Source organism: Bos taurus, chromosome 19 (assembly GCF_002263795.3).
Source record: "Bos taurus isolate L1 Dominette 01449 registration number 42190680 breed Hereford chromosome 19, ARS-UCD2.0, whole genome shotgun sequence".
NCBI classification, from domain to species: domain Eukaryota; kingdom Metazoa; phylum Chordata; class Mammalia; order Artiodactyla; family Bovidae; genus Bos; species Bos taurus.
Genome location: NC_037346.1, coordinates 9,527,681 through 9,542,231, shown reverse-complemented (window position 1 = coordinate 9,542,231; position 14,551 = coordinate 9,527,681). Strand labels below are relative to the sequence as shown.

Genomic DNA, 14,551 nt, shown 5'->3' with positions numbered 1-14,551 from the left:
AATACAGCATCTATGTTTTTTGATAGTAATGCTAAGTGACACTGAAAAAGGATAGAAAATTTTGAGGAAAACACACATGCACACATATATATACATACTCCCAAAATATGAGCTCAGTCTGGTCTAGAAAGGCTATAGAAACTCAAATAGAATGCCTTCCATTAGTTTCTGCAGGCTAGGGGCTTCACATGTCATTTTCTTACGAAATCTTTACAGGGAGAAGGTCTGTCTACAAATTTCTGTTGCCGTTTGGTCTAATTCAGCATAAAGGGCTGTAACTAACTGAAAGTCTGCCTGTCCCTCACTCTGTTATTAGTTCTCTTCTCTTTTCTGTTTCAAGCCAAGCTAAGGATGATGCAGTTCTAAAAAGGGAATAATTGTGACAATATAAGCTATAAACCATTACGGAACTCTTTAAGGAACTAAAGCTTCTGTTTCCAGCATTCACAGTGCTGTTTTAAATGCTGCTTTCTCTTACATCCAGCGGAAGTGAAAGAAATGGCAGCAAAAGCAGCCACTGGACAGCTGACAGTACCTCCTTGGCATCCTCGGAGTGGTGTGGCTTTAGACAGTGAGGCTGAAAATGAGCCTGACCCCCTGCCGCAGCTCCCCATTAGGGTCTCCGAGCATATGGATTGGCAGCAAGCTGCAGACTATCTCAAGAAAAGCGATGAGCCAGGAGGAAATGACAAGTGTGGCCAAACAGACAGCAGTGACCAGCGTGGCAGACAGTCAGGGCCTCAGCGTTTCACCAGTAAGTTCAGATGGAGGAGTTGGGGTAGGTGAGCTCTATCAAGTTGTCAGCTCTCAACAATAAGTAAAGCTCCTAGAATATTTCCTTTGGCTTCTCTCCTTTCCTGTCTATCCGGGGATCCTGAATTCCAGGCGAAAGTAGCACACCCATCTAATCCCACTGTCCTTCAGACAGGTGAAAAAGTCTAGAGACTCGCAAGTTTTTCTGTTACTGGAGCAGATTGCTTTGTCCAAATGAGTAAATAGTCTCCATGCACTGACCCTGCTCCTGGATCTAACCTGGCAAAGAATTGAACCTTCTACCAGAGGGCATTGGTGGCAGGCCACCCCCTACTGCCAACTTCTTTGCATTGCATTTTAGGCCAGAAAAATTCCACCGTCTCTCAGAGAGTCTGTGCCTGAGGAACCTAGAGACAAATGATGTTTACTGCCATCACTTTATTATAGATTTGTGGGTGAAAACTGCATGCTGTATCTTTCCACCTGCTAATTTGCTTGCAGTCAGGGCATGAGATATCATTTCACAGTTGTTTGAAAATCAAGGATAGGTACATCCAAAATTATCATTCATCTTAGAATGGATTTTTTTGGTATTTAAAAGGGAGAATGATTCACGTCCACGTGCTAGAGCCAGGCTAACCTAACAGTCTCCACTCTCTGGACAGAATCTGGCATGACACATGGTTGCATTCGGCAGAAAATGCAAGCATCTCCTCTCTCACACTATCCTTTGCCCCTTCGTGCCATTTAAAAATGACTGAATGACAATTATTGTGTTATAATCATTAGGTATCAGGCACCTGCCCCCCAGAGAAGATGAGCAGCCAGAGCACAGTGAAGTCTTTCAAGCAAATTCGGATGCATCTGTGGCTGTTGAGAAGTCTTACAGCGTAAGTCATACAGCTGGAGAGCCAACTCAAACCCAAAGACCTAGTAGGGTAAAACTGGGTTGTTACGTATTATGATATTGAAATATCTGTAGTAGTTCTTTTTTGTTGGAGCATGTGCCCTCATGTCTCTGACATGAATGAAGAAGTCTTTCCTCCCTGTCTAATACGTTCTGAATTAGTTCAGCTCAAAGCACTGTGTATATTGGAGCTTGGGGAAAACACAGTGTTAGATTCAGCTCTGACCCTTGAGCTTTCTGTCTGTGTGCGCGCTCAGTAACTCAGTCGTGTCTAATTCTTTGCAACTCCATGGACCGTAGCCCACCAGGCTCTTCTGTCCATGGGATTTCCCAGGCAAGGGTACTGGAGTGGGTTGCCATTGCCTTCTCCAGAGGATCTTCTGACCCAGGGATCTAGCCCACGTCTCTTGTGTTTCCTGCATTGCCAGCCAGATTCTTTACTGCTATACCACCTGGGAAGCCCAAGCTTTCTGTCTAACTGTGTAGAAAAGACCACCTCGTAAAGCTCAGTGTGAGGTCAGTTACCAAAGCTCATGACTGAAGTCAGATTGAAGTAGGAAAAGCAGGGCCAGGGTTGCAATGAGAGTACCTTCGCCTGGGATGTCATTTAAGACCAAAATTCAGCTCTCAGCTCAGTGGAAGGAGTGTGTTCATGCCTGAAATCTATGTCTCAGCAAGACCCCTAGGATTCAGTTATTTCCCAGCATTTGCGCTGGGGTTACAGCCTTGCTTCAGGGATTTAATGCATTCTTCAAGTGTGCAATTGGGCCATGGTCCAGCCAGCGTAAGGAACCAAAATTTGTAATCACCATTGACATGGAAGAATATAAACAGCAATTGAGAATAAACAATGTAAAAAGCCAATTGTGATAACATTTGAGGCTTTTCAAAGAATATACCTTTGTATTTTAATCAGTACACAGACCACTCACAGGGCAGCTTATTCTTTCTTTCCCTTGAGGTCTGGGAGGACGCACCACATTAAGCATACTGGCTTGGCTGGAGAAGCAGGTCTTTCAGGGAAGTGGGGAAGGTGTGGGAGGCCAGGCTTGTCTGAGAAATTTTAATTTGATATGAGAGGTCAAGGAAAGCAGCTGCTAAGTGCACAAAAGAGGAAGTGTGGCAAAGGCAGTGTCCAGGGAAAAAAACCACAAAACCTCTGCAAAGAGATGATTGGAGGTAAGGAAAGGAGCCAGCTGTCTGGCCACGTGGTAATGAGGGCTGGACGTAGAGAAGTAGCAGAAAAGGAAGGAGCAGAGCAGAGATGCTGATGAAATAACTTGCTTTTAATTAATGTATTTATTTGGCTGTGCTGGGTCTTAATTTCAGCATGTGGGATCTAGTTCCCTGACCAGGGATAGAACCCAGGCCCCCTGCATTGGGAGTGTGTTTAGCCACTGGACCACCAGAGAAATCCCAGTAACTTACTTTAAATTATTTCATTTTTTAAATAGTTCTCCCTTTTTTCTAAATTAAAAAAAATTTTTTGGCTGCATGGCTGTGGGGTTTTAATTCCCCAGCCAGGGATCAAACACACACTGCCTGCAGTGGAAGCATGGAGTCTTATCTGCTGGGCCACCAGGGAAATCCCTGTTTTATTATTGAGATTGCATTGCTATTTTTAAAATCATGCTCTTTCTCTTGCCTTTAAATGGGAATACCTGAAGGAGTCCCAGGTCTGAGCAGCCTCAGCCTAGAGTTGACTCCAGCACATGGACTGTCTGTGCCCGTGGGGATCAGGGTATGTAAATTCAGTCCGCAGCTTGAATTGTCTAGGGCCTTTCTTCTTCCTGTGAATTTCAGAGCAAAAAGGTTGCCCATCCTCCCCTACTTCCATTGTGCAGGTAAGGATGTTGAGATTCAGGACTGTGATTTGTCACACTTGCTCTGGGGTTCATGACTGGCTATGCAGAAGGAGGGCAGCAGTGCACACGTGGCGGGAGGGGCTCTGAGAGCATCAGCCCGACTGCAGGGTGATTTTAGATGCCCTGTTACTAACACTGCAGCCAGCTCTAAAGGGATTTGTTTACAATAAACACCAACTGAAAAGTGATTTCCTACGTTATTAATAGGGTCAGTCTGCACAATCAACTTGTTCACCAGAGTCTTCTGAAGACACTGAAGACATGACAGATGAATTTTTAACTCCAGACCATGAATATTTTTACTCCTCAATTGCTCAAGAAAATTTGGCTCTAGAGGTAAAAATTTACAAAGTTCAGGATAAAGTACATCTCCAGCTTTCTCTGTTGCTTTATTCCTTTAAAATTATTTTTATTAAGAAAAATAGCTTATACGTAAAAGTATATCCTGTCAATTTATCAGTGTTTTCATATGTTTTGAAAAAAAACGTGTGAAAAGTAAGATTTTTCATAATGAAGGTCTTACCACAGGATTGTGGTTCCTGCATTTGTGCAGCACTTTGTACTTCATTTTCAAAACCTGTTCCTTCTTGTTGCTTAATTCGCAGTCCTTTCTTGGGGGGAGAGAAGGCAGCCTGCTGTTACTGCTCTGCGTGAAGAAGCACTGGTGACAGCAGCCTAGGGAGTTAGCCCGGGACTGACAGGCTTTAGTGGTGGGGGGGCCAGGAACAGCGCGGCACAGGGTCCGCAGAGAACGTGAGGCTGTCCAGTACACGGCCCTTCCTCTGGGATGTGCCTGGCTCTTGCAAGAACCTGTTTGTGCAGAGAGTATTTTCATTTATAAAATGAAAATCATGGGAGTCTTTTATTTACTCTTGTACTTTTTACCTCCTCTCTCCCCTAACCTGCCACCTCTGGGGGCCCTTTACCAATATGGAAGGTAGAGTGGAGAAAAGAGAATTGTACATGCCGATCACCACATTTGACTGACGGGAAGAATTCAGTGATGCATCAAAAAGCATAGATCTCCCTTGTCGGCACTTCTGCAAACTCAGTTAGAGCAGTTTTCCATAATCAGTTTTTTGAACATTCTTAATATTACTGTGGACTGGGACATTAAGAAAATGGTTAATAAAAAATATAAAGTTTATATATGTATATATGTACATGTATATAAAAAGGGTAACAGGGAAAACTACACACATCTTTAGGGTACAGATCATGAACTTTTACATGCTGAACACACTCATGGAGCCAGTACCTAAATCAAGAAATAGAACATTCCTGATCCCCTAGAAGACCTTGTGTTTCCTCCCACCCACTCCTCTCCTCAAAGGAACCAGTGTTCTGACTTCTCACCCCATAGAGTAGCTTTAGAGCCTGGGCCATCTTTCCTACCTTTTTTGGCTTTTCTAGTAAAGCTCCCAGAAATTAAAACATCTTTGTTGGATGGTTGGAGTGAGGAGAGGGGATAGTTATATAAAGAAGGGAAAAGTAACCCAATCCCACCTCACAATGGGAGGTGGAGGAGGGCTTGTTGTTGAGGAGGAACATATAGTACAAATAAATTCTTAATGTCTGTGAAGAAGGTTTGTTCTTTTTCTATAAAAGATGCAGGAACCTTTAAAGATTTTCAAAGTTTAAGAACATCAAGAAATCCTCTCCCCATCTTTTGATGATGTATCTTCCTCTAGTGAACTTCCTTTCTTTGCTCTTTCTTTCTTTTATAGACCTCAAGTCCCATTGATGAAGACTTTGAAGGAATTCAACATGCTTGTGCCCGACCTCAAGCCTCTGGTAATACGCCCTCAGGGCAGATTCCTTTGAGAATCCCTCCTGTTCCCTTTCTGTCGGATCACACATGTTTAGAGCTGGAAAGGTCCTTAGAGATAACCTTCCAGATCTTTCATTTCACAGATAAGAAAACTTAGGCTCAGTGATTTCCCCTCATTAGAATGAATCCCCAGCTGCTCACTAGCCTCATGGTATCCATACATCATGTTATTTATATACTTCCCCTTGCATTCTTTTCAACTTTGCCATTTATTTATTTATAAATATTTGTGTATGTATTTATTTGGCTGTGCCACGTCTTAGTTGCGGCACATAGAATCTTTAGTTGCTGATTTGAACTCTTTAGTCACGGAATGTGGGATCTAATTCCTTGACCAGGGATGGAACCCAGGCCCCCTGCCTTGTGATTGTGGAGTCTTAAACACTGGACCACCAGGGAAGTCCCCCCACCTTGCAGTCATATAGCAAACGTTACAGCAGTTGCTGCTTCTCTTTTCCCTTGTGGTCTCTTTCCCTAGATTTCAGTGCTGAGCTGACCTGATGGACTGGCCTGGGCCTCACAGCTGGTTATTGACACGGTGACAGCCAGTACTAGGTTTCTGTGTCCTTCTCTACTCCAGAAGACTGAGTCTTACCATCATTTTCCTTTGCGTGCATGACATCTTAGCAAAGGGTTAATAATAGCCAATACTACAGTCAGTATAACATCGTGCCCTTTCTGGGCCTTGGGTTCTGTATAACTTAGCAATTGCTGCCTGTTACACAGGAAGTTAACCTTGGATCAGCAGCTGGGGTGTGGCACAAGACAAGATATAAATGGACCACAGGTACTGATACAGACATTTTAAAAATTGTGCACTTTCGCTCTTCTAAGGCATGTAACCATCTGTTTTTAAAACCAGGGTTATCCATCTCGTGAACCATGCAGCTCGGTCTATGGTCATGTCTCCACTGTCTGAACCCAGGCTGGGCAGGTTTAGGTTCTGAACATACCCCCTTCCTCCTGTTGCATACTCCAGCTTGCGTCTCTAACCCGATTCAGGCCTCCTTCACAGTTGCAAGCATTTTAAGAAGCTGTAAGCTTTTAGATTAACAGTTAATTTCTCAGGAAAATATGTATGTGAAGTTCCCAAACCTAGGTCTCTGGCCCCTCAAGTTCTTTGTGTGGAGCCTCTGCCCATGATCACTCACTCTCTGTGTGAGCCTGACCTGTGCATGGCCACTTCACTTGTGTTTGAAAGAGGGGTGAGTAGGAGAGAGAAATTATGGAGCAGGCAGATCAGAAAACCATGGCTAGTTGGCTGCAAACATCTGAAGTACGTGGAAGAGCCTCTGATTTCCACTCCGTTTCCTCCTTTTAGCCCTTCTCCTCCTGCTTTCCCACTATGGCTCTGATATGCATCCTCTCCATACCAGGCAGTACAACGGGGGTAACAGTTGGATACACACTGGGTTCCACGCCCAGTTCTGCTGCTGATTTTTTTTCTGCATGACCTTTGGCATCTTGGGCATGTCATTCCACCCCAGGGCCCCACCTTTCCTTCGTATAAAATAAAGGAGAGACTTAGACTCTCAAATCTCTAACTTCCCCTCCAGCTCTGCATTGTGCTTATTAGAAATTCATTTATGATTGCTAGGGTGTTTGAAGAGAGTAGCAAGAAGGAGAAACGTGATGCTTCTCCACTGGTGGGGTTTCAGTGTCTTCAGTTCGGTTCAGTTCAGTCACTCAGTCATGTCTGACTCTTTGTGACCCCATGGACTGCAGCACACCAGGCCTCCCTGTCCATCACCAGGTCCCAGAGCTTGCTCAAATTCATGTCCATCGAGTTGGTGACGCCATCCAACCATCTCACCTTCTCTTGTCCCCGTTTCCTCCCTCCTTCAATCTTTCCCAGTATCAGGGTCTTTTCTAGTGAGTCAGCTCTTCGCATCAGGTGGCCAAAGTATTACAGTTTCAGCCTCAGCATCAGTCCTTCCAATGAATATTCAGGAATGATTTCCTTTAGGATTGACTGGTTGGACCTCCTTGCTCACCAAGGGACTCTCAAGAGTCTCCTCCAACACCACAGTTCAAAAGCATCAATTCTTTGGTGCTCAGCTTTCTTTATAGTCCAACTTTCACATCCATACATGACCACTGGACTACTGGAAAAACCATAGCTTTGACTAGATGGACCTTTGCTGGCAAAGTAATGTCTCTGCTTTTTAATATGCTATCTAGGTTGGTCATAACTTTTCTTCCAAGAAGCAAGCATCTTTTAATTTCATGACTGCAGTCACCATCTGCAATGATTTTGGCCCCCCCCCCAAAATAAAGTCTATCACTGTTTCCACTGTTTCCCCATCTATTTGCCATGAAGTGATGGGACCAGATGCCATGATCTTAGTTTTCCGAATGTTGAGTTTTAAGCCAATGTTTTGACTCTCCTCTCTCACTTTTATCAACAGGCTTTTTAGTTCTTTGCTTTCTGCCATAAGGGTGGTGTCATCTGCATATCTGAGGTTATTGATATTTCTCCCAATCTTGATTCTAGCTTGTGCTTCATCTAGTCCAGCATTTCACATGATGTACTCTACACAGAAGTTAAATAATCAGGGTGACAATATACAGCCTTGACATACTCCTTTTCCTATTTGGAACCAGTCTGTTGTTCCACATCCGGTTCTAACTGTTGCTTCTTGACCTGCATACAGATTTCTCAGGAGGCAGGTCAGGTGGTCTGGTATTCCCATCTCTTTCAGAATTTTCTGCAGTTTATTGTGATCCACACAGTCAAAGGCTTTGGCATAGTCAATAAAGCAGATGTTTTTCTGGAACTCTCTTGCTTTTTCGATGATCCAGCGGATGTTGGCAATTTGATCTCTGGTTCCTCTGCCTTTTCTAAATCCAGCTTAAACATCTGGAAGGTCATGGTTCACATATTGCTGAAGCCTGGCTTGGAGAATTTTGAGCATTACTTCACTAGCATGAGATGAGTGCCGTTATGGGGTAATTTGAACATTCTTTGGCATTGCCTTTCTTTGGAATTGGAATGAAAACTGACCTTTTCCAGTCCTGTGGCCACTGCTGAATTTTCCAAATTTGCTGGCATATTGAGCGTAGCATTTTCACAGCATCATCTTTTAGGATTTGAAATAGCTCAACTGGAATTCCATCACCTCCACTAGCTTTGTGCGTAGTGATGCTTCCTAAGACCCACTTGATTGCGCATTCCACGATGTCTGGCTCTAGGTGAGTGATCGCATCATCGTGACTATCTGGGTCATGAAGGTCTTTTTTGTACAGCTTTTGGTGTATTCTTGCCACCTCTTCTTAATATCTTCTGCTTCTGTTAGGTCCATACCATTTCTGTCCTTCACTGTGTCTATCTTTGCATGAAATGTTCCCTTGGTGTCTCTAATTTACTTGAAGAGATCTCTAGTCTTTCCTATTCTGTTTTCCTCTATTTCTTTGCATTGATCGCTGAGGAAGGCTTTCATATCTCTCCTTGCTATTCTTTGGAACTCTGCATTCAAATGGTTTTATCAGTATCTTGGCTTTTGCTAAAGGCGGTACTTTTATAGTGGGCCTGCCATTGCCTACCAGGCCACCTTCTGGACCTAAAGAATGGCAGGGGGATCGTGAGCATTTGCCAATAGGGCAGGCTAGCCTGTGTGTCCACTTCTCCATAAACCAGAGCTGTATAATGTGGGAAGGAAAATTGGATACTGGTCCTGTGTGCCCAGAGGCCTACAAAGTATCTTCCTGAGAATTGGGGAGGACTTGAGATGCTTGAGGCCAAGGAGAACAGAAGACAGTTGAATTAGCTCATTAGTACTCAGGACCCCACCCCCAGTCTTTAAGTGGTGTTTGGTGGCCAAGAGACACAGTTAGCATCCTGGGAATGCCCAGCTAATGGTCTTTTCTGCTTGGAATCTTCAATGAACAAACAGTTCTTGGTTTCAACGCCCCCTGGTGTCTGTTGACAGGAATCAGGTCAGTTTGCCTTCCTGAAAAGACAAAACACCATTTGTCTCCGGAAGTAACTGTGCGGCTATAACTGAAAAGCCAGTAAATGGCTTGATTGTATTCTGAGTGTCAGAATATAGTTGTCCCCTCTGAGCAAGGAAAATAAACTTTCAGAGCAAAAACCTCTTCTACAGTACTCAATCCAAGCCCAATTAGGAAACACTTTGTTTATGTAGATTATTTATTATTCTAGACCAGACCAAGAAAACTCCAGAGAATGAAAATCATAATCTGGGTTTGCAAAAATTTATTAAAAATGCGTTTACTTTATTCTTTCAGGTGAAGAAAAGTTCCAAATGAGAAAAAACCTTGGAAAGAACTCTGAAATTTTGACCAAGTCTCAATTCCAACCTATACGAAGGTATATGCCATTATTTTATTCACAGTTTAAGACTCATAGAAGTAATGTTAATTGATGGTTCAGTTCAGTTCAGTTCAGTTCAGTCACTCAGTCGTGTCCAACTCTTTGTGACCCCATGAATTGCAGCATGCCAGGCCTCCCTCCATCACCAACTCCCGGAGTTCACTCAAACTCACGTCCATCGAGTCAGTGATGCCATCCAGCCATCTCATCCTCTGTCGTCCCCTTCTCCTCCTGCCCCCAGTCCCTCCCAGCATCAGAGTCTTTTCCAACGAGCCAACTCTTCGCATGAGGTGGCCAAAGTACTGGAGTTTCAGCTTTAGCATCATTCCTTCCAAAGAACACCCAGGGCTGATCTCCTTTAGAATGGACTGGTTGGATCTCCTTGCAGTCCAAGGGACTCTCAAGAGTCTTCTCCAACACCACAGTTCAAAAGCATCAATTCTTTGGAGCTCAGCTTTCTTCACAGTCCAACTCTCACATCCATACACGACCACTGGGAAAACTATAGCCTTGACTAGACAGACCTTTGTTGGCAAAGTAATGTCTCTGCTTTTGAATATGCTATCTAGGTTGGTCATAACTTTCCTTCCAAGGAATAAGCGTCTTTTAATTTCATGTTTGCAATCACCATCTGCAGTGATTTTGGAGCCCAAAAAAAAGTCTGACACTGTTTCCACTGTTTCCCCATCTCTTTGCCATGAAGTGATGGGACTGGATGTCATGATCTTAGTTTTCTGAATGTTGAGCTTTAAGCCAACTTTTTCACTCTCCTCTTTAACTTTCATCAAGAGGCTTTTGAGTTCCTCTTCACTTTCTGCCATAAGGGTGGTGTCATCTGCATATCTGAGGTTATTGATATTTTTCCCAGCAATCTTGATTCCAGCTTGTGCTTCTTCCAGCCCAGCGTTTTTCATGATGTACTCTGCATATCAGTTAAATAATCAGGGTGACAATATACAGCCTTGACATACTCCTTTTCCTATTTGGAACCAGTCTGTTGTTCCATGTCCAGTTCTAACTGTTGCTTTCTGACCTGCATACAGATTTCTCAGGAGGCAGGTCAGGTGGTCTGGTATTCCCATCTCTTTCAGAATTTTCCGCAGTTTCTTGTGATCCACACAGTCAAAGGCTTTGGCATAGTCAATAAAGCAGAAATAGATGTTTTTCTGGGACTCTCTTGCTTTTTCGATGATCTAGCGGATGTTGGCAATTTGATCTCTGGTTCCTCTGCCTTTTCTAAAACCAGCTTGAACATCTGGAAGTTCACAGTTCACGTACTGCTGAAGCCTGGCTTGGAGAATTTTGAGCATTACTTTACTAGTGTGTGAGATGAGTGCAATTGTGTGGTAGTTTGAGCATTCTTTGGCATTGCCTTTCTTTGGGATTGGAATGAAAACTGACCTTTTCCAGTCCTGTGGCCACTGCTGAATTTTCCAAATTAGCTGGCATATTGAGTGCAGCACTTTCACAGCATCGTCTTTCAGGATTTGAAATAGCTCAACTGGAATTCTATCACCTCCACTAGCTTTGTTCGTAGTGATGCTTTCTAAGGCCCACTTGACTTCACATTCCAGGATGTCTGGCTCTAGGTGAGTGATCACACCATCGTGATTATCTGGGTTGTGAAGATCTTTTTTGTACAGTTCTTCTGTATATTCTTGCTACCTCGTCTTAATATCTTCTGCTTCTGTTAGGTCCATACCATTTCTGTCTTTTATCGAGCCCATCTTTGCATGAAATGTTCCCTTGGTATCTCAATGCCCCATATTTATATGTTGCTCTTCTTCAAATATAATAGCCACCATGTTATAACAATAAGCTTTAGGCAGCTTAGATTTGTTAGGACTTGTTCAGCAGAATTGTGAAGGGTCATGAAAAGGAGCTGTCATCTGTATCCAGATCTTGACTTTGCTTTTCTAACTGTACGACCTTGGTCAAATTTCTCTTCTAGTTGTGTGTGTGTGTTAGTTGCTCATTTGTGTCCAACTCTGTGGCCCCATGGACTGTAGCCTTTCAGGTTCCTTTGTCCATGGAATTCTCCAGGCAAGAATATTGGAGTGGGTAGCCTTTCCCTTCTCCGGGGATCTTACCAACCAGGGATCAAATCCAGGTCTCCTGCATTGCAGGCGGATTCTTTACCGTCTGAGCCACCAGGGAAGCCCAAGAATACTGGAGTGTGTAGCCTATCCCTTCTCCAGTGGATCTTCCTGACCCAGGAATCGAATTGGGGTCTCCTGCATTGCAGGCGAATTCTTTACCAGCTGAGCTACTTAATGTATGTAGCACACAGCCCCCAGATTCTAGTGACTTACAACAACAAAAACTGCTTTCGTGTTCATGTTCCATGTCCATCAGGGATTGGCCAGAAGTGTTCTGTGCTGTATTACTCTCTCTTGGAAATCCACAGTGCGGGAGACTCCATCTTTATGCTTCCTTTCTTGCTGAGGCAGGAAAAAGAGAACATAGTGACTTGTGCACTGGACTTTTAAAAGTTTCTGCCCCAAAGTGAATCACATCACTTTCACTTCCATTTCACTGGTTAAAGCAAGCAATATGGTCATTTATGTAAATTAGGAGGACCAGAAAGCACTGTCCTATGTTGTGCTCAGAAGAAGAAATATTTTTTGAATGAATTAATAGTCACAACCCAATCCAAAATCCATTCTCTTTCCTTTATACCACTGGTCTCAAAGCGATTGCTACAAAGATTAGAAATATGGGAACATTTGGGAGGATTTAGCATGAGATCTTAGAGAAGGAAATGGCAGCCCACTCCAGTGTTCTTGCCTGGAGAATCCCAGGGACGGGGGAGCCTAGTGGGCTGCCGTCTATGGGGTCGCACAGAGTCAGACATGACTGAAGTGACTTAGTAGCAGTAGCAGCAACAGCATGAGATATGGCTTATAGTTTGTGTTTTGAGTATTGAAAATGTATCTTAAATATTGGTTAAAATAGAAACAAGTCAACTTTGTCTTCAGAATTCTTTTCTAGCCTTTCTTTGACACAAGCCTTTCTTGGCCTCCCCTGATCCTCCATGCCAGGAAGCTGCCTCACAGTTGGTGAGGCCCCGTGGCTGTGCCTCTTGCTCCAAGCTCCATCCCCAGCAAAGTACTCCATTGACTTCCTCAGGAGCTTGCTCAGCTAGTAGCATCATAGGCTGATTTCAGGTGGGCTGACCTTTCAGTTCAGTTCAGTTGCTCAGTCCTGTCCGACTCTTTGCGACCCCATGGACTGCAGCACACCAGGCCTCCCTGTCCATCACCAACTCCCAGAGCTTACTCAGACTCATGTCCATTGAGTCGGTGATGCCATCCAACCATCTCATCCTCTGTCATCCCCTTTTCCTCCCGCCTTCAATCTTTCCCAGCATCAGGGTCTTTTCCAGTGAGTCAGTTCTTCACATCAGGTGCCAAAGTATTGGAGTTTCAGCTTCAGCATCAGTCCTTCCAATGAATATTCAGGACTGATTTCCTTTAGAATGGATTGGTTGGATCTCCTTGCAGTCCAAGGGACTCTCAAGAATCTTCTCCAACACCACAGCTCTAAAGCATCGAGAGTATTTATTTAGTCTCTGAAGAGGAAACAGAGGCCCAGATATGCGTGTGCACATGTGGCTCATCAGTAGCAGAGTTAGGATTGGAGCCCTCCCTTTTCACTCTGGGCTCAGTGTCCTTCCCACGGCCTCTCACACTGCCCTTGGCCCACGTTGTTGCACTCTGCTGACAGAAGATTTATGTCATCTTCTCACTTTCTCTCTTAACAGTCCTGAAGGCGAACAAGATGAGACATTAAAGGAGCCACCAAAGGAAGTGAAAGAGAAAGATATGTATGGCCACCAGAAATTACTTAAGGATTCTGTGCAAAGTCTTGGTTTTAGGGAAATGGTGTTTTCTTATTTGTAAGAGTTTCTGTGTTCTTCTATTTTTATGTATACATGTAACGTGAGCCTGTTTCTCCTTTCACCAAAAAGCTGCTGTGATGATGCGATCTAAATTGATAGCATCTTACAATCAAGGGAATACAGTGATAATAAGAATATAATCTTATACTTAAGGTAGATTAAATCTGTTTCCCACATTAATATGCTTTGACCTTTGGGATTTATTTTTAGCTGCTGAGATATGTTTGAAGTTAGTATCTCTTTCTAAGATATTCTCTGATACTCTCTTTAAGATATCTTAAGTATCTTATAGATATCTTATGGATATTCTGAAGTATTCTCTGATTTTGGCCTCTTGCCAAATAAAGATTTTTGTGAAGAGCATCTTTAAAAAGTACCTCTTAGGAATATAGAGTTTGATTTTTCTAAGCATCTCCCAGTAACTCTGTGCTTTTAATACTTTAGATCATTGACAGACATTCAGGACCTGTCTAGTATCTCCTGTGAACACGACGGTTCTTTCAAGGAAGTCTCATGCAAAACACCCAAAATAAACCACGCACCTACTAGTGTCAGTACCCCGCTCAGCCCAGGTACTCTCTCACAGGGGGATGTTCTGGGAGGGGAACTAACAGCCCCCGTCTCACTGGCTGTGGGAAGCCAGGCTGTGGGCGCAGACCCGCAGATGGGTGTTTCCTCACAGTGCCGAGGGGTTTCTTTAGAGCCAGAGCGGAAGGGGATAATCCCATGGGAGGCCAGGTGGTGATGGTGATGGTGGTGGTGATTAGCTATTGTTGTTATTGTTCAGTCGCTCAGTCGTATCTGACTCTTTGCGACCCCATGGACTGCAGTACACCAGGCTTCCCTGTCCTTCACTGTCTCTCGGAGTTTGCTCAAACTCATGTCCATTGAATTGGTGATGCCATCCAACCAGCTATAAGGAGATTTTTTTTATTCTAGCAATAGAGACATGTGAATGCCA

General features: G+C 43.7%; 1 protein-coding gene across 14 annotated transcripts in view; it reads left to right on the top strand.

Moving 5' to 3' along the window:
* The window catches only part of TEX14 (testis expressed 14, intercellular bridge forming factor), a 150,091-nt gene that overhangs the window by 120,250 nt on the left and 15,290 nt on the right, over positions 1-14,551 (top strand). For 10 of the 14 annotated variants that reach the window (XR_009491533.1, XM_024980173.2, XM_059878068.1 and 7 more), the window contains 7 exons: positions 485-754; positions 1,543-1,643; positions 3,733-3,861; positions 5,253-5,319; positions 9,605-9,686; positions 13,453-13,587; positions 14,035-14,162. Coding sequence is in view for 13 of the 14 variants with exons in the window: in XM_024980173.2 (XP_024835941.1) it covers positions 485-754; positions 1,543-1,643; positions 3,733-3,861; positions 5,253-5,319; positions 9,605-9,686; positions 13,453-13,587; positions 14,035-14,162 (912 nt within the window). In the remaining variant the exon portion in view is untranslated. The remainder of the gene's footprint in view (positions 1-484; positions 755-1,542; positions 1,644-3,732; positions 3,862-5,252; positions 5,320-9,604; positions 9,687-13,452; positions 13,588-14,034; positions 14,163-14,551) is intronic. The other 4 variants (NM_001192568.1, XM_024980177.2, XM_059878075.1 and 1 more) reach the window with 2 other exon arrangements.